The sequence below is a fragment of the Pteropus medius genome, unplaced genomic scaffold (genome assembly GCF_902729225.1).
Source record: "Pteropus medius unplaced genomic scaffold, Ma_sr-lr_union100, whole genome shotgun sequence".
NCBI classification, from domain to species: Eukaryota; Metazoa; Chordata; class Mammalia; order Chiroptera; family Pteropodidae; genus Pteropus; species Pteropus medius.
This window is the reverse complement of record NW_024346667.1, coordinates 7,574,178-7,593,604: the sequence shown is the minus strand read 5'-3', so window position 1 is coordinate 7,593,604 and position 19,427 is coordinate 7,574,178. Positions and strand designations below refer to the sequence as shown.

At 35.4% G+C, this 19,427-nt stretch overlaps 2 protein-coding genes across 6 annotated transcripts in view; one reads left to right on the top strand and one right to left on the bottom strand.

The window, feature by feature from the left end:
* The window catches only part of LRBA (LPS responsive beige-like anchor protein), a 549,008-nt gene that overhangs the window by 232,863 nt on the left and 296,718 nt on the right, over positions 1 to 19,427 (bottom strand). For 4 of the 5 annotated variants that reach the window (XM_039875986.1, XM_039875985.1, XM_039875984.1 and 1 more), the window contains 3 exons: positions 16,432 to 16,592; positions 8,748 to 8,894; positions 6,085 to 6,221 (listed from right to left, as the gene is read on the bottom strand). In XM_039875986.1, coding sequence (XP_039731920.1) covers positions 6,085 to 6,221; positions 8,748 to 8,894; positions 16,432 to 16,592 — 445 coding nt within the window. The remainder of the gene's footprint in view (positions 1 to 6,084; positions 6,222 to 8,747; positions 8,895 to 16,431; positions 16,593 to 19,427) is intronic. The other variant, XM_039875987.1, reaches the window with a different exon arrangement.
* Positions 7 to 2,737, top strand: MAB21L2 (mab-21 like 2). The gene has a single exon (XM_039875997.1). The coding sequence runs from the start codon at positions 1,043 to 1,045 to the stop codon at positions 2,120 to 2,122; it is 1,080 nt and encodes a 359-aa protein (XP_039731931.1). The 5' UTR covers positions 7 to 1,042; the 3' UTR covers positions 2,123 to 2,737.

The following is a 19,427-nucleotide window of genomic DNA, read 5'->3' as shown; positions in this document are numbered from 1 at the left end:
AGAGCAAGAGAGACAGAGGGAAAGAGGGAGACAGAGGGAGTAAGGGAGAGAGAGGGAGAGAGATTAGGAGGGGAGAGGGAAAGACAGACGTCGGAGGGGAGGAGGGAAAGAGGACTCAGAAAGTGGAATCTGCACAAGAAACCTAAAGGGGGAGGAGAAGAAAAACCCTTGAATCGTTATAACTAAACCCCAGATGCAACGCAAGCAACGACTTCGTCACACTAAAATAGATTTTGTGAGGGCCCAAATTATAAACTACGAAGCAGAAATGAATATCAAACAACATCCAGCGGTTTGCACCTAGAGAAAGACAAGAACCTACTGCAAACAAACAAGCCCAGTCCAAACAACGCCTCCAGTAGGAACAGAGGAATACCGCTACAACAGGACCCCCGAGAAGAGATCAGACCAACACGCTGAGAGTGGGGAGTCAGCAAACCTCCAAATCTCCGAGTGTGCCACGGACTGAGTTGCACTTTACTGCTCTCTGGACATTAATTATATCCTTCACCTTCCATTTGTGGGAGGGTGAGGAGAGAGGCAGTCACCTACGCAAGTCCTACCAGCGTGGGAGAGAAGTTTAGAATGAAACACTGAATGTTTCGCTTTTATTTTAAATTTTACTTTGGCACTTAAAAGATCTCATTTCCAGATTTCTGGGCAATCTCGGCTGCAAACATCTAAGCCTAAACTCTTGGTTAGGCTTTTCCCACACTTTTCCCCCTCCCTTCAACTCTCCACGCTCGTCTTTATTTTACATATCAAGAGAAAGCAAAAAGTCCCAGCAGGTACTCTTCTTTTTCAAAGATCACTTTTTTCCTTATTTTCTGGAGAAGAAAGGAGGTTTCAGAAAGAAGGGAAAGAAAGATTCCGCTGGCCGTGGCCTCAGCGGGTCAGCCCAGGTGGAAAACAAGAGTGAAAGTGGGGCTGAGGGAAGCGCACCGCCTCTTTCGCAAGCCGCAGGGCCACCACCAGTGCGTGAGCCTTGGATCCCTCAACGTACTGCGAGACGCCGGTGTATAGCCCGGACCTGTGCCCCAACATGATCGCCGCTCAGGCCAAGCTGGTTTACCAGCTCAATAAATACTACACAGAGCGCTGCCAAGCGCGCAAAGCGGCCATCGCCAAGACCATCCGAGAGGTCTGTAAGGTGGTCTCGGACGTGCTAAAGGAAGTGGAGGTGCAGGAGCCTCGCTTCATCAGCTCCCTGAGCGAGATCGATGCCCGCTACGAGGGGCTGGAGGTCATCTCGCCCACAGAATTCGAGGTGGTGCTCTACCTAAACCAGATGGGCGTCTTCAACTTCGTGGACGACGGCTCGCTGCCCGGCTGCGCGGTGCTCAAACTGAGCGATGGTCGGAAGCGGAGCATGTCTCTCTGGGTTGAGTTCATCACAGCGTCTGGTTACCTCTCCGCGCGCAAGATCCGATCGCGCTTCCAAACGCTGGTGGCTCAAGCGGTGGACAAGTGCAGCTACCGGGATGTGGTCAAGATGATCGCGGATACCAGCGAGGTCAAGTTGCGCATCAGAGAGCGCTATGTGGTGCAAATCACTCCGGCGTTCAAGTGCACCGGTATCTGGCCTCGCAGTGCGGCACAGTGGCCTATGCCTCACATCCCCTGGCCGGGCCCCAATCGGGTGGCGGAGGTCAAGGCCGAAGGGTTCAACTTGCTCTCAAAGGAGTGCTACTCGCTGACCGGCAAGCAGAGCTCTGCAGAGAGCGATGCCTGGGTGCTACAGTTTGGGGAGGCAGAGAACCGCCTGCTGATGGGCGGCTGCCGAAACAAGTGTCTGTCGGTGCTGAAGACGCTGCGGGACCGCCACCTGGAGCTGCCAGGCCAGCCGCTCAACAACTACCACATGAAGACGCTGCTGCTGTATGAGTGCGAGAAACACCCGCGGGAAACGGACTGGGACGAGGCATGCCTCGGTGATCGGCTCAACGGCATCCTGCTGCAGCTCATCTCCTGCCTGCAGTGCCGCCGCTGCCCTCACTACTTTCTGCCCAACCTCGACCTTTTTCAGGGCAAACCCCACTCGGCCCTGGAGAGTGCTGCCAAGCAGACCTGGAGGTTGGCCAGGGAAATTCTCACCAATCCCAAAAGCCTGGACAAACTATAGGGTGCTGGGGACTGCTTGAAAAGCAACACAACCAGGAATGCTCTCATGCACACAACACACTACTCAGCAACAAACACCGGAAACTCGACACAAACTTTTATGTAAGCCACCTGAAAGAAACGAACCAAGCGGCAGACCTTCATTAATTAACAAGCAAACAAAAAGAGGGGAGTCAGCCAACGAACCAAACAACACAAAATCACGTTCTTGCACAAAAGTGATCGTTTTCTTCCAAACAATGTGAATTTAAAAGGTCACACAAAAGAAGCAATCGAGCTTTGCCACCACAAAATGAAACCCAAGGTACATTTTCAAATCAATGTATAGTAGTTTCTCCCCTTTCCCTTCTCTCCCTTTCTCCTCTCCTCTCTGTTTTCTGTCTGTCTGTCTCGCTTTCTCTCGTTTCATTTTGTTTTTGGTTGCCTGAATGTTGTCACCAAGTGAAAAAAAAGTATTTAATTATATGTAAAATTTCTCTTTAAAAAAAATTTTTCGCTGATGTTAAATGCATCTCAGTGCCAATGTCAGCCTGTGCCCTTCCCTCTCTTGCGCCTTTACCCTCGCCCTAAGCAGTCTTGTGGAAAGCAGTAATAAAAATATTACTTTACATTGTAATTGACTGTTTGTGGATTGTTCTTAAATGAAGGCAAGTGAGATCCTAATTTATAATTTACAATGTAAAGTTGTGAATTTGAGAAACTAAATACAAGAAGCTGTCATTTGACCTCTAATTTGCAAAATTTACAAATACAGCATATTTTATAAGCATACAAGTTCCCACCAAAATTTTTAGAAAAGAGAAAATATTAATTTTACCCAACTATATATGTTCTGTAGGTTTTAAGATTAAAACTCGTAACCACATTGACGTTTGAAAAAAAAAAAAACCCAGATTTTATATGGAAGAACAGATTTTAATCCTAATTTTTTAAATAGAAAAAAAAATAGATTTGCTTTTTATGCAATAAAGTCCACTCTGAGTCCGAAATACAAAGGAAATATTTATGGATCTTTTCTGAATAGTTAACACTATCAGTTGACACTTTCCTTCAGTCATTGTCCTCTAAGCTTTGAATAATAAAAACTTAACAGTAAAAAGGATAAAATGATTATAGCAATATTCCTTTTCCTAGCAAATGGTGATATGAACAATCCAGATTTATGAATTACTTCAATTTTTAAAATGGCTTAGTTATAAATGCCAAAACTATGATCATTTTTATCAAATTCCCAGAATTACTTGGAATTATTCTGCAGCTTCTTATAGGCAATTTAAACAAAGAAGGTTTTGATACAATTTTTATAATCCCCCCAAATTTTACTATTTCAAGAATTTACATACAGGAAAAGTACATTACTACTCTTTTTGCCTTTAAGGTAACAATTCAATTACTCCTTTCAACATTTCAACTTTAAGGTTTCTTTTTAACACAAAGAAATAACTGATTTTTAAAAAGTTGGTAAAAGTGAAAGTATCCTACAGGAACTGGTTAGTCTTGTTTATGTTGGAGGTAACAATATATTCCATAAGATATGCTAATGATAAAGCCACAGGTATAGAATATACATCAGATGTTATCCAATAGTATTTAAAATTTGCCCTTTGAATTAGCCTAGTTTTTAATTTATTGAGAAAATTCCATAAATGAGAGATATACAGAAAAATGTTCTAAAAAGCAATGTTAAAGATCAGAGGAACATGTCTGCATGGGGGAGGGAGTGTATGGAGGGATAAGCCACAGGCTAGCAGAGATGGATGAAAAACAAGGAAGGGTACTCAGGGCTCTGTCGCCTAGTTCATTTGACAAAACAGTCTGAAGTCATAAGATTTCCTGGTAAAATTTCCCTAGTAAAAATAGTTCTGTGTTAGAAATATAAACTTTGATCTTATCAGTTCTGAAATCATCCCCAGTCTTTCAACCTGTATCTTTTTCTGGTCTCTTTCCCTATAGATGTAGAACTCACTATAATATTAAGTGGTTCAGACAAATACACTAATTTTTTGATTAAAAAAAAAATGAATTTCTTCTCTGGAGAAAATGCCTATTTTTAAGAACATTTTCAAAGCAAGTAATGGGTGTTTAAATTTACAAAGAAATGATTTAAGCACACAGTGTTAGTGTAAAAGATTAAAATGCCATCTTAAAATGACCATTTTTTCATTCTCAAACGTATTTACAGCATTAGATACATATCTCCCTCCAGCTATCCCAGGAAAAAAGTTTTCAAGTCTTGACGAGAATAAATAAAAATTCCCCAAATTCAGTATCCTTTTCCCCTCATTTAATTTTATGCAACTAAAAAAGAAAAACACTGCAGGAACACAGAGTCATTATAAAATACGTTAAAGCACCAAAATCTATACAAAATCAAAAATTCTTCCAAGAACTGGCTGAAAACAAATTCAAATACAAATTAGCAGAAGTTTTGATTTCTGTAATATTAGGCAGGTTGTTGTGTGTGATACAAACAATTTCTGTGATCAGTGTAAAAGATTTCTGTATTGCCCAAGCAACGGGGGAAAAAATTTAATGACGTTGCACAGAATATGATCAGACAGAAACAAAAGTTACAGTTTCCCCCAAAGGAGTAAATAAAATCAAAGAAGCTAATTACAAAGACTGGCAGAGGTTCTAAAATTGTGTAGAATTACATTAGACATCTTTAAATCACAATTTAAATTTTAAGCCATGAAATGTCCAACAACATATTAGAATATTCTTAATAAATTTCAGCCTTTCAAAGCCACAACTACCATAAATTAGAGAGTTTAAGTAATTTTGGTTATCTTTCTTTCCTAAAGAAATGACAACATATTTTCAGATATTTCAGCCATGCAGCGTGAAAATTTTTCTAGTTGATGGACTTTCTGAATTAAAGTTTTCTCTGCATTGGATGAGCTGAATTATCAAGGTAAAAATAATCAGTTCCATTGTAGCCTTCCTTTCATACAGTCTACCAAATCCTATCTTAATAAAGGCAGCAATTTTGAAACAATGTGCTAGAAACATATGTAGGACAAGAAATGATTGTTAAGTTTTAATAAAATTATAACATTTGCATCAAGAGCTACTTTGAAATACTTCTAAATGACTAAAATTTAACAATTCACATTATTGCAAAACCAAAGAACTCTCTACCAATAAACTCAGAATTTGTGTATGTGTATGTACATACACATACACACACAATCTATCAGCCTAAAGTATTCTAGTTTTTAAAAAACCACTTCTCTTACTAAAGGATGCTTATTTTGCTCATTTTAAAAGAGGCTGTTTCTCTCAGAACAAATTCAACCATTCACTTTCATGAAACAAACCTAATTTTGGCTTTATGGCTGTGCCACAAATGTTTCTTAGTAAAATAAAGTTGCCAAGGTCTGAAAAGTAATCAGAAATATATTTTAAAGGGGAAATTACATTTTCATTTAAGAATAGGAAATTATGCAGTGCCTTGTAAAATCAACTACAGGTAATGGGAAACAGAAACATCGCATACACACACAAGACATGCATGCACGACAGAGTAGTAAGTCATGAGGACAAAGCGAGGAGAATGATATATTGGTATTATAGCTAGATAATATAAAGGCTAAACAAAATAATTCCTCTCTCAATCTCACTGAATTTTGTAGCTTAATTCGCCTCGGGCCCTAGGAGGCAAAATATATTTATAGAAGATATTCCCTGAGGTTCTCCTCCCATCCTTGAATGAGCTAATGATATATGCAATTAAATGGGAATTGTTTTTAAATCTAAATGAACTTTAATAATCTCACTAGCTGATAAGGGAATCATAAACTAAAGAAGATATTTGCCTTGCATATAGACATGATTCAGCAAGAAATTCAAACGAAATCTGTCAGATCGTACCAATGCCAACCCTACCTAACAGCAGCACACCAACCCATCAAAAGAAAAATAAAATTCCATAGGAATGAAACCCATTCCTTGTCGCCTCACCTTGGGGTCGATATTCTTGAAGTTGGGGTCCTCTTCATCTACCTCGAAATAGAGTTCAGAGGAGGTGACAGAAAGAGTGCCCTTTGCTACCATAGAGGGGGCCACAAGCTGAGCTGGTGTGCTCAGGCTAACAGGACCTGCCAAAAGGAAAAGACAAGCCATACAATTTGGAATAACATTTTTCAAAAAATCAAATAGATTCAAGCAGAAATTTTATTTAATTTTAAAATTCTCACCTCTAGCACCAAATTGCCTGCCAACTCCTACACTTAGAAATTCTATCCACCCCAAATCTTCCTCTGAAAATGCAAAGTTCGGATTCTCATACTAAGAGATTAATAATAGACAATTAATGACAACAGTAAACTAGGATGCAATTATTTTACGGGGAGTCTGCAAAGCTTCGGTCTAATCTCCTGGTTCAGAGGGTGGCTCTGCCTAAATAAGTCCATCCACATTCCATTTAGAAAACATGCCTCAGGCTATCCAACAACATGGAACAACAACCAGGAGCAAGGATGACTCAATAGGCTCCTAAGGCCAGAGGTTAGCTCAGAGTTTGGCTGGGGCATGATTACAAAAAGAACACTAGCTTATTAGTAAAGTGAGAAACACATTTCACCATATTCTCTGATAAAGATTTTGTGCTAGGTTGACACAAAACCTCTTCCATAATAACTTTATCCATGAAAGATTGGTAGAAATACTTATTTACTAAGCCTGCCTTTCCATTGTTAAATATTGTTCAACGCTTCCAAATCTAATATTAGTGTAGTTCAGGGACTCTGGGAGTAAACAGCTGGAGGGTGGATTTCCAAGTGAATGAATTTTTATTGGAATAATCAAATCTCCAAAGGGCTTATCAAAGAGACAAATCAGCCTGCTACTGAAAACAATAGAGTCAATAGATAGAAGAGCATAAAGCATATTAGAGCTAAACCTAAAATAAGGACTAAAAATAATTATTACATTATATATATTTATGTAGAGACAGATTTAGTAAGAATTGGAAATCCTATGTCAATTCCTCATTGTACAAATCCTATAGGTGAAGAAAACAGCAAGAGAAGACTGGCACTTAGTGGTCTGAATTAATATAGTGCCTATAAACATGGTACACCTATTCAGGTAATCAATGGATGAATAAGTGTTTCAAAATTCAGATGAATTGACATTTCCATCGATTGTTAGAAGGGTGTTGATACTTAATCTCACATCAATCTTAATGTGTGCCAGCAGGACAATAGAAGGGATGCTCTGCAGAGATCAGAGCAGGTTTTGCCCTCTATTCCCAATGTACAAATACATTGTGTTTGCAGATGGGCAGCAGATAGCTGTGGAACAGCCATGATTTCCCAAAGCTCATCCCTATAAATGGATGAAATAAGCAGCTATGTGTTCTTTTGGTGTCTCCTTTGCCCTCTGTACATTAGCATGTAATCCTGAGAAGAAATAACATTTTTTCAATCACTCTCAGACATTCAATTACAGGGTAAGCAGACAGCTGCAGGAGCTAAGGCAGCCTAGGTCCTAAAGAAGACCCCTGACAATTTCCACTTCATTTCTAACCCACATCACTTTATTAGTGTGGATTACTTCTTAATCCTATTGCCATTGTCAAGATTATATAATTAAACTCCCCTTTCACCTCTATTACTGTATGAATGTATTACTAGTAGCAAGAATAGAGCAAAATAAAGGTAGAAGAAATGGGTAAATGGATATGAAGGAAACAACTAGAGAATAGGACTGTCCACTTTACTCTCTATTCCCGCCCCGAATCCCTTAACACTATGCTCCAATTAATTTTACATTACTTTACACAGAAGTTCATGGTCATCAGAGATGATACCATCATCTATTTTTGCTTTTCATTATCATTCATTGCATAGTAGCACAGAGCACAGATTGCAGATGTCACTAAATGTAAGATTTATAACGCCTTTTCTCTTAAAATTATCAAAATAGAAGATTACATAACTTTCAACAAAGAAACTGTAGAATCTTTTAGACTTTCCACCTTGAAGGACAGAGCCCCAGGCATTAAAGAAAAAAAAAATTCATTTAATGAATGATTAAACTTCCAGGCTAAACAAGAGAATTTTTCCCATAAGGGAAGTAAAACTGAAAATCTGCAGAATGCAAATCAAAATTCCTATATCAAGTAAAATATGTGAATCCTGTATAAAGCCATAGCATTCTTGGAATGGATTTTTTTTTTTTTTTGAGAGTTAAATGTATATGCAGCATGCTTACTAAGATCTGTATATATCAAGGCAAATAGCTCATCTGCCTCCAAGCTTTATTTACCAAACAATTTGCAGAATTTTTCTTATAGCTCTCATTTTATAAAGATTAGGTAACTCCCATGGGATAGGTAAAGAAATTTTGCTTTGTTGTTGCTGCTTTTAAACTTTTTTTCTTTGTCAGTGAACATTATTCATTAAAAAAAAGATGACTAGGGTAAAGAGACTGAAAGAACTGAAAAGTAAAAGAGAAACAGTGCTGAAGGTTAAAAGGAAAATGAAAGAACAAAAAATTTTATCTAATGTAATTGTGGTTGTAGACTTAGCAAGTCCTAGTGGTCACAGCTGAAAAACTAAGTAATTAGATGCTTATTGGTCCAGAACTAGCTGAAACAGCTGCACAAGCACTGAATTTACCGGCAAGATTCTCTAAATCTTTCTCATCCACGGATGACAGAGTATCGTCGTCGCTTTCCAGGAGGATCTCGTTTTCTGAGTTCTGATTTCCTAAAGCCTGACCCTTGATGGACTGTTTTCCCTTAGCAAGGATATCTTCATCTGCAGCTGAAATGAAAAGGAAACAAAGCTGTCCGTCAGCTCTGGGAAGAGTACTTTGGCAGGAGGACAGGGTACTGAGGTAAGGATAGGTAGCCAGGAATGGTCAATCATTTCTACACAGAGTCATCCGCTGTGGGGAAAGTGATTGGGATGGCACACATGCTCCTTCTGACAAACACGATTGCCCAAACCCAGTTAATGTTACCCTGAACAAGCGCCCTAATCCCATTAAACGTGACCCTTGCACCACTCACCGAACCATTTATTTACTTATAGTTAGGGCAGGAGAAGGTTCAAAGGCAGCACATTTTTGGAAATTTATCGGTAGCAAAAATCAGAACCTAGTTTTAGAAACAATACCTACTTAACATTGAAAAATAAGAAAGACTTACTGATTCCTGGAGTATTATACTGACAAACATTTTGAAATGGTGGAAGAGTGGTTATGAAGGAGAATACAGAAGTAATAAGAGTCAGAGCTAAGAAAGATTCATAGCCAATTAGGATTTAGCCAGCTACTGAAGCCATATCTGACACTCATAAAGCTCTAGAAGCTCTTAGAAGCTATATTCTCTTCCTTTTATTCCAACCTCCCTCTTTCCTTCACCTTGCCCTTGCCCATACCTCACCTCACCCCACCCGCACCCTTACTTCAGCCCTTATACAAATATCCAAGAGCAAGGCAGTGTGGAAACGAAGTGGTGGCTCAAACACTACCTCCTCCATGTGTTTAAACTAAAGGGCTAAGACACCCCAGGGGCAAACATAACAGAAAGCCTGGGATGAGAGGCATCTGGGCAAAGAGCCTCTCACTGCCTGAGCTGCAGCGGCCCGTGGAGAGCAGGAGCAGCAGCACCAGACTCAGGCACTGCAACAAGGCGGCAGGAAAGGAGAGGAAGTAGAGAAAGAATACAAGAAATCTAGGGAGTGAAGAAGCAGCTCTGAGGAGCACCTACAGCCAACCCTGGAACCAGGAAGAGCAGAGGTGGAGAAGAAAGGAGAAAACAGTGGAACTCAAAATTCTGACTTTAAAACCCTCTGTCCCTCCAGAGTGACTCCGTTGCTGTGAGTGGCTTTCTCCTTTAGAAATACATAAAACCAGATAGTAACTTTACAACTGTGACTTAAAAGCTCATAGTGTCACAGAAGGGAAAGTTTAGCATCTTCCTTACATTCTGGGTTTCTAGCTAGGGAAATCCCAGAGGCAAAGCACCTGATCCACCCAGGCAGCAGCCATTGATATGGAAATCAGATGGGAAAGCTTTTTACTCCACTGCAGTTTCTGCCCAGGCAGAAGTCCCCAAACCCACAAAGGATAATCCATTTTCAGTAACATGACTAATATTTATCTACAGAATTTATGTCTAATAGTTAAACTACATGTATGTTATCTGGTTAACCTGACAAATCAAAGCTTCTTTTAGTTTAATAGATATGGTTATGGATAACCATAAAGGTTAAAATTTATTTTTATCATATTTATTGTGAATTCACCATGTATATCATTTACATACAATACCTATGGCACTACTTAAAAGAGCACAGGTGTTTCCTATTATTTTTAAGGAAATCGTGGAAAGAAGCTTTCTTTCTATATTTAGCTTTAAAAACTCTCTATTGGTAAATAAAATCTTATTTTCCTTCATACCCACATTCAGCATAGTATGCTACACACAATGAAGGTCTCACTAAATATTTGAAAAAAATTTAAAGTACCTAATTTAAGTGGCTTTATTTTTTTTAAAGCTACGAAGAAATATGACAAAAAAAAATTTTTTCCAGGAAAATAGCAGTTTTTTTATCATTGTTAATATTCCCTTACTGTGAAATCATAAACACTGTCCTTAGCTAAAACAAGATCTTTTCCAATATACTATCAATTTTACTAGAAACAAATTGGTTAGTGGGAAATACAAGAGAAATCACCATCTTCTGTATTTTCTTATAAAGTTATAATAAATTAACAACTGCCCGTCAGAATTTAGTACAAAAGCAGTGTGTTGCATGATGATTTCCTGAATTTACAATTCCTTCTTCAAAGCAGAAATGATGATGATGATGATAATAATGCTAATATTAAAGAACACTTATGTGTCAGGCAGTGTTCAAAGCACTTAACATATTTAAATCACTTAATTCTCATAAACCCTCTGCTAATTTCTCCTTTTCAGATGAATAAACAGGATCAGAGAGGTTACATAATTTGCCCAAGGCAACACAGCTAGTGAAAAGTAGAGTCAGGATTTCAATCCAGGCAGAGTAGAAGCAGTATCTGAGCTCTTAACCGCTATACAAATATAAATGTATATGTAATTCACTGATTTGTTTACTAATTCTCATGTTTCTCATAATGCATTTTAAAAAGTCAGAATTATAACAAATTAAAAAAAAATTCCTTTCAAAACCTAAATTTGATGAGTATATGCCACACACATCAGAAAAACTAAATTTAACACCTGATTATTGCAGACATGAAGTACACAAAGTTAATATGAAAAGAGGGAGGAATCATTTTAATCTGCAAACACTTACCAAAAAAATAGAGTAGCCAGTGGTTTGAAATAACTTAGTAAATAAATTCACATTCATTTAACTGACCACTAAATATAATTCTTAACTCTTTCAACTGGAATTTTAACATTTTAAAATATGTTCTCATCATGCTGACACATTAAAACACAGTAACTTCTGAATTTAATAAAATTTTATGAAAAAAATTTAAAGTACCATAGGTCTACTGTATGCATACAAACACCCACTTTTTATTTATTTACTTATTTTTACAAGCTCAGATTCTGGAATTGTTCAACCTCAACTGAAAAACCTCTTGTCATGGAAAATATGCAGCTTACTGATATTTAGAATGGTTTTCCTGTAATTAACTCCCCCTTGAGGATTTTAAGTTAGCAGCAGTAAAATTACCAACAGTACTCTAATACACACCACATGCGCTGGTGTTCAATTCTCACTGGTCTAATAGCTTTCTGCTACAGAACTTTTTTTTTCCAAAATTAGAACAAAACTCTCCCAAGCATAAAATAAAAGATAATTATCATGTTTACGTGCTGGGAAAAGTATATTTTTAACTTTTGTTTGCCTTATATTTAATCAACCATTAAAAGAAGTATCAACTATTTTGATACCATCTGTGAGTATATTCTACACTAGAATAAAAATTTAATTGGATGAAGTCAAAACGTACTTTTGGTTTAATTTTAAAGCTTGATTCAGATCTTTTCTGGCTAATAAAATTATTACCAAACAGGATAACTTTAAATTTGTCATATCACTATTAACAGATTCCATTCATCGAATCACACATTAATTCTGGTATAATATTTATTCTAACAATAAGTGCAACTGTTACATAAAATTAGATAAAACTGTCAAAAATGCTTTCTTTGAATCACAACTTTTGATTCACTGAAGCTAAGAGCAATAAGAGGGCTCAGAGAGAAGCTGGTCCTTAAAACGTAAAGTTCAAGTTCTTTAGAGATAGCACTGGGCCTGAGTTGATTTATATATTCGACACAGGCGAGGTAAGTAAAATCTAAAGAAAAAAATAACACAGAAAAATGTTCCATCTGTGATATATAAATCTCCTTTTAAAAGTCCACTGCATCAGTGAATTAATCATCAATAGTTCATAATACAGAAAAAGTTCATACATTAAGAATTAGTCACTTTGTTAAAAAAAAAAAAAAAAGATTACTACTGAAATAAAGTGACCCCAAATGTACATAAAATAAATATGGGTATCTATTCAGTGTAATGTGAAGTACATACTATTAACTGTTCATTCAGCACAGGGCACACTGAGGATATCTTATACTATCCTGAACTAATTCCACTTTATAGTTTGTGCAGTTTCAAAAGGGTTCCAAGTCAAAAAAATTTACTCTAGAAAAAATCAGTGAAACTACAAAGGATGATTAGGAGAACAAGCTAAGTTCATCTCCTAATGATCATGGGTTCCCTAAAAGTGTTAGAGAACCTCTTACATGTTGATCCTAAAAAGAAAACAACAGTACTTAGCATTATTGAATTTATAAAGGAATGGTATGATTTAGGATCTTTACATGGTCTGTCATCCCTAGAAAACCAGATGAGGTACATGTATCATTCCATATAATTACAAGATACTTTTTCAACTATGTTGTTAAATCCCTCTCATATATTTCAATTTGCGTACACATTCACTACAAAATAAAAATGTCTCGAATTCAATAGGATTCTACAGCTAGTGTTTGAATTAAAACTAATCTTTCTACTGTTTAAAACATTTTTCATGTGGCTTTAATTTGAATATAAAATTCCCATTATACTTAACAATGAATTTTAGAAGACAGCATAGTACAATGGTAAAATCTCACTAGTCATGGGATAACCTGGGCTTAATCCTATATCTACCATGAATTACGTTGGCCTTTTGTTTCACCAATTTCTTTATCTGTGAAGAATAAAGTTAAACTAAACTTTAGCCTTAAGATCTTTCCAGATCTAACATGCTCTGATAATAAATAACTGACAAACTGGGCTCTGTGCATGAGGAGAAAGTTACGAGTCATTACAATCCATTTCTAATAAATTTTAAAACTATAAAATAGAAGAAAATGCCATCAAGAATCAAATATCCACTTCTGTTTGATGCTGCTAATTTCCATAAAGAATATTTAATCATAAGAAGTATTCATTTTAATTCAAAAATATGACTCAGTTTCTGCAAAGTTAAAGAAATCTCCCATTACAAAATGACTTTTATAAATAACCACTTTGGAGGGTCTCTCTTTGAAAAATTACCTAAAGCCCTTTTCCCCAAGCAAGTTAATGTGAACTTGGGAAGGGCAATTAAATTGTCAGAATTAAAAAATTTGTTTTTAACTAGAAGGTAGCCAGAAGTAGAGTCATGGGGCTAGTATTGATCGCACGAACAGAGAACATCACTCTTCAGGTATTTACTCTGCCACCTTTACACCAGAGGCTTTCCTTCAAATCAAATCAATCTATAAAAAAGATGGCTCTTACTACTAAAATATATAACTAATCTCTGATGGCATTTCTATTAGATGTCGTCTTTTGATAATGATAATATACTTCATGATGCTTTAAGATTCTGCATTTTTAAAATATCCTGTCGCCTGAGTTAAATCAAAACTGAAAAGTCATAAAATAAAACAGACACATTAGCCTTAGTAATATCTATTTTAAACATTCAAATTCCATATTAAAGCACAGTATTTATCCATGCTAAATTCTATAATTTCAACCTTTTTTTAATTATATTAACTGCTTTGTTTGTATACTTTACTGCTTAATGTTTATTTTCATTAGCCTATCGTTAAGTTAGGATTAAAAAAAAAGTTTCATAATTAACACGAAATTAAAAATAAGTGTCAACTATAAGATACTTCATTTAATAAAGCATTTAAAAATTAAGCTATTTGCTTACATAATATATTAGCATCAATTATGCTGACAAACAATACTAAAGTACAATCTATGTACTGAGTTCCAAAACTATTATTTCTTTAAGATAAAAAAATATATAGTTACAAAGAGTTTGTATCCTTTTTCAAAAATGTTACATTAAATATGACATATCTCCTTAACTGGAAGTCCACTGAAGCATCTCCTACATATTTGATTAGTTTTTAAAAATATACACTTCATTTAAATTTTTTTTAATCTTTCAGTGTTTTAAATATTAATTATAAGATTAGTGTGAAATATTACCAAGTAGAGTGAAATCTGCTTCAACACAGGATTTAAAGTCTTAAATGACAAAAGCATTACTAATAAATCTTTTTAAAATAAGATTCAGCATTAAAAAAGTTGACATTATTTTAATAAGGTAAAATTCAACAATAAAATTAAAATTTACGCATTATAAAGAGGTTTATAATTCTCCAAAATGGTTCAATGTACTATTCTTATAATCTAAAAATAGATTATAAGAAGCTCTGGATTAAATCTATACTGCAAATTTTAAATTCAGTTACTGATATTTCTCTCAGGCAAAAGGATTAACAGTTTCCCTATTTATAAATTTAGAAAACAAGTCCCTCTCTCCAGATATAAAAGGAAAAATTTTCATAAAAACATTTTTAGTGTCATTGACTTCCAAACTCACAACTCAATGTGAAATGACAGGTAAGAAGACAGAAAAATACTTATTAAATTTTAAGTGCACATGGTAACATCTGTTTGACTGAAAAGGATAAAACTGCAAAAGGGCTGATTTTTTTCAATGTAAGGGTCATTAGTCAAAAACTCAAATATAAAAACAGGAAAGAAAATATATAAATATATACATGTGACTCTGAAATCTATAGTACCACATAAAAAGTACATGAACCTTAAAAGCAAAAGTGGCCTAATTAATTCTACATCTTATTTCTCCTTCTCCACCTCCTGTAGCTGAAGATGTAGGGCACTGAGACTATTATTGCTTTTAGATCACTTTGTTATTGACTATTCTCTGTATGATCATTTATTTTAAAGGACTGATGTCACATTTGGTGTTATATCTGATGACATATTGTGGACATTTTCTTCCAGAAATGGCTCTTTAAGGCTGAGTGCAAGAGGTTAAGCTGTCTGACTGAGGCCAAACCTAAGACCACAGACTTTTAATCTAAACTCTTAATATCCTTACTGAATGTAATTTAAAATTTATTTTGTATACTACATACAATCATTTAACCATAAGATGCTGCATGTTAAACTAATACTCTATAAAAGGGGAATTAAAACTAATTACCTTATATAATCAATTTATATTTTATAAAATAAAAAGAATTTTAATGTGGAGAGAGGCATGTGTCCTCTTAATGTATCTTAACTGGCTTTCAAAAATTTTAAAATATTAAGTGAAACCCTATGAGCAAAGAGAGTAAATGATCAAACCAAAGGACTTTTTCAGTTTTTCCCATTTGCTCATCAGGCTTCTACCTAAAATGAATCACAGTGATATGCATTATATCAAGAAAAGGAAAAGTGTTTTGTTAAGCTCTGATAACAAGATGATGCAGAACAGGAACATTTGAAAATAATGTCAATTCTCTTTTTCCAGGAGCCATCGATCACAGCCATCTACAAATCAAGGCTCAGAAAGTATCTAGGCACTTGGACATTTATTACCATCTCTCCCACTTCATAATCTCATGCTAAAATACCAAGGGTGAGGGAAAACCATTTACACACACAACAGAACCTGGAAACCTATTTGGTTTGAAAATGCTGTCTTTCTGATATTCATGGATTTAAGGCAGGCGTCTTGGATTAATTTACTCAAAGCTGAATGTGTCACTTAAAAGAAAAAATATTTTACCCTTCTACTCTGAAACAAAGGCTCTATGTTAAGTAAGTTTTGCATGTGTAACATAATAAATAAATACACCTGACACCATAATTTAATAGGACTCTACACTAACTATAAAAATTTAACTTCTCTTTCTGGGGTGAATAACTGAAATGTGGCATTGGACCAGTTTACAGTGCCTTGTAATAATGAAGTTATGCTCTTCGTTACCAAGCACTGTACCTGCTGCTATTGGCAAGGAGTGGTTCATACACTGACCATGCTCCACGGCTGTTTTTAGTGTCGCTTCAGGATGTGTCGATCCTAGAGGGTTACGCACAAATCGTCGCCGGCGCCGCAAGTCATCTTCCCAGTAGTCAAGGCGCCAGAACTCACGAGGACGACTACAATGAAACAGAGAAGCCACATATGTTAGCAATTATCAAACAGCGTGGTAGCACTGAATTTCTGCATAAAGCTCTCCTTGTTTGCTCTGCCTTTTTTTTCTTCCCCTTCCTCTTAATTCTCCCTCCACCTCACACTCCCCTTTCTGCAATCTTTAACTTAGGTATGTCCTTGAAAATAACAATATCACCTTCCCGTCTAAGGAACTCCTTTTCCTTTTTCTTGGAAGGTGAAATGAGCACTAAATACATCATTCTGAAATGAATTGCTGACAGTGTGATCAGTTTCCCCACACTCTAGTGGCATGTGCTCTGATTTCAGCCTCATTTCAGCCTCAGCAGGGCACCTTTCTCTGTGGCTGCATTTATAAACCAGAATAGGGAAAAGGCTATTATAAATATGGTATAGCATTACCTATATTAATCAAAGTCTGTCCCCCTTCATTTTTCTTCCTAATTTGTGCCTTTTTGCACAAGGTCAGTAAATCATACCATGAATTCTTGGTCCAGAAAGTGTTAACTTTAATGAATATCTCAGTTACATGGTTATGTATGTGATAATAAAATATTACTCTGTTTAGATGTGCAGGAATTTAATTAAAATAATCTCTTAAAATATTCATTACATTTAGCCCCTGAGGCTTAGAACAACACAAGAAAATGCATTTCTTTTCCATTTACTGTTTTAAATAAACCATTCCTATAGAGTGAAATAGCAATCTATTTTCAAGCAAATCAGATTGGATTTCTGTTTTATGTAGTCTGTTTTTATATTTAATTAAAAACTACATGCTATATGATGTGCAATAATTGCTATATCAAAAGTATACTTTTGGAAATGTATTTTTTAAAGGGTTCACTCAATTCAAGTTCTACTATATTTTCTCCAATTATTTAGATCTTTTACATGACTACAGACTAATATATAAACGTCAACTTCCTCTCCTATTAACTAATCATGATCTAACATGCTGAAAAATATAAAGAAAATGCTAACATGAAGTTTTTCAGTTATGAGCAATATCTCTGCAGAATATATTTATTCACTAAAGATACACAACATAAAAATCTATAGGTTTTGATAACAAAATTTTAAAAATTCATAATCCAAACTGCAAGGAATGACTAATACAAAATAAAATCTCACTTGTATTTCATGAGCTAATAAAACTGTACCTGTCAGCTTTGACAAATTAGTAGTCTTGACCGACCGACAGTCCCAAAATACCCACAGAGAAGTTACCCTATTCTGATGTTTTAAAATGCTACCTTTAAAAATTAAAAAGATTTATAAATAAGTACTTATCAATTAAAAATTATCTCGGATTAATAAAAGCATAGGCAGCAGTGTATTATTTGTGAGAATATTTTTTAAAAACAATAGGAATCCAGGCTCTTTCCTGAGAATGCTGGACAGACAATAAAACATCAAAGATTTCCTTTGTTGATTCTGATCAAGCATAAAAAAGGAGATATAATGTAATCAGAATGGAATAGAAAAAAGTGTAAGAACTGCAGTTCTCAGAAAGATTAAAAAGCTTTTCTTTTTTTGTCTACATTTTAAATGAAAACTAATATATCATTTAAAAATTTTAAAAATATCTACAGACTATGCATAAAAGCAAAAGACAACAGTTGTTTGAACTCAATTAATAAAATTTTCTTTAGGTGAGAGAGGAAAAGGCAGTACACAGATGGCTATGTGTATGGCTTTGATAGTCATGGAGCTTGGATAGGTACTTCATCATTCTGCCTACCTACATTTATCTGTTAAAATTATTATCAAATATCAGCCAGGATGCAGTCGTGAATCACAGGCTGCTCCTCGTCTTCAGGGGAATGATACAATGAGGGTCTATTCATCAGTGCGGCAATCGGCACAAGTAATTAGTTCCCTCGACTGAGATCTCCTACAAAGCCTATTTCAGTCAGCACCACAAACATATGACCATGTAAAGCTAATGAAAGCTGCTAAAATTTGTTAACCTTTTCTGCCATCAATCCTTCTAATATTCTATGCTTCAGTATTATGCAAAGGTGGTAAATTATTAATTTGTCATTCATTCATCCTTCTGAATTTTGAGTCAAATTAAACGGTGTCATTCTTCTTGATAACAATTAAAATTATAAGAGATATTAAACTGCTTTTATAAAATTATTGCCAAATTAGATAACAATAGAGTGCAGTATAATGCACGAGAGTGAAGTCAAATCCAATGGCTATTAAAGCATGTGCATGATAATTTTTGTCATACAGTAGAAAAACCAGAGAAATTATAAAATCATCCACAAGTTATCAAGTAACTCAAAGATAGTATCTATAAGCATAGTAACCAAAATTAGGGGAAAACAGAACCATAATATTTATTTTTGTGCTCTTTGACACTAACAAAAAATGGTCACAGTGGTGACATTTGGCTGAAACAAAAACACTAATACATCAGGAACTGAGAATTTGTTCACATAGTAGAAAAAATTTTAAGATAAGTTTCCCTTACACTCATTATATACTTCTGTGTTTAAATCTAAATGTTCTATCAAAAATTTAAAAATACTTAGATACAATCCAAATAGAATGAAGAACTTTATACCTTAGCACAACAATATTTACAAAAGCTATATCTCAGGCTACCTTCTCAATACAAGTCTATCTCCTGTTACAACAATTTAAAATCTGAAGACAGCAAAAATCACTTACTTCCGATCACAGATCTAGAATGGATTACAAAACCACCTACACAGACCAACAATTTTAATACATTTTTTTGAGACTCTCAAATCCTCAGAAACTTACTCATAATGGAATAGCTATTACAGCCTCATCTGAAAAAAATA

Bases quoted from the DNA above. Each gene is read 5' to 3' on its own strand.
- MAB21L2 (XM_039875997.1), top strand. From the start codon at position 1,043: ATGATCGCCGCTCAGGCCAAGCTGGTTTACCAGCTCAATAAATACTAC.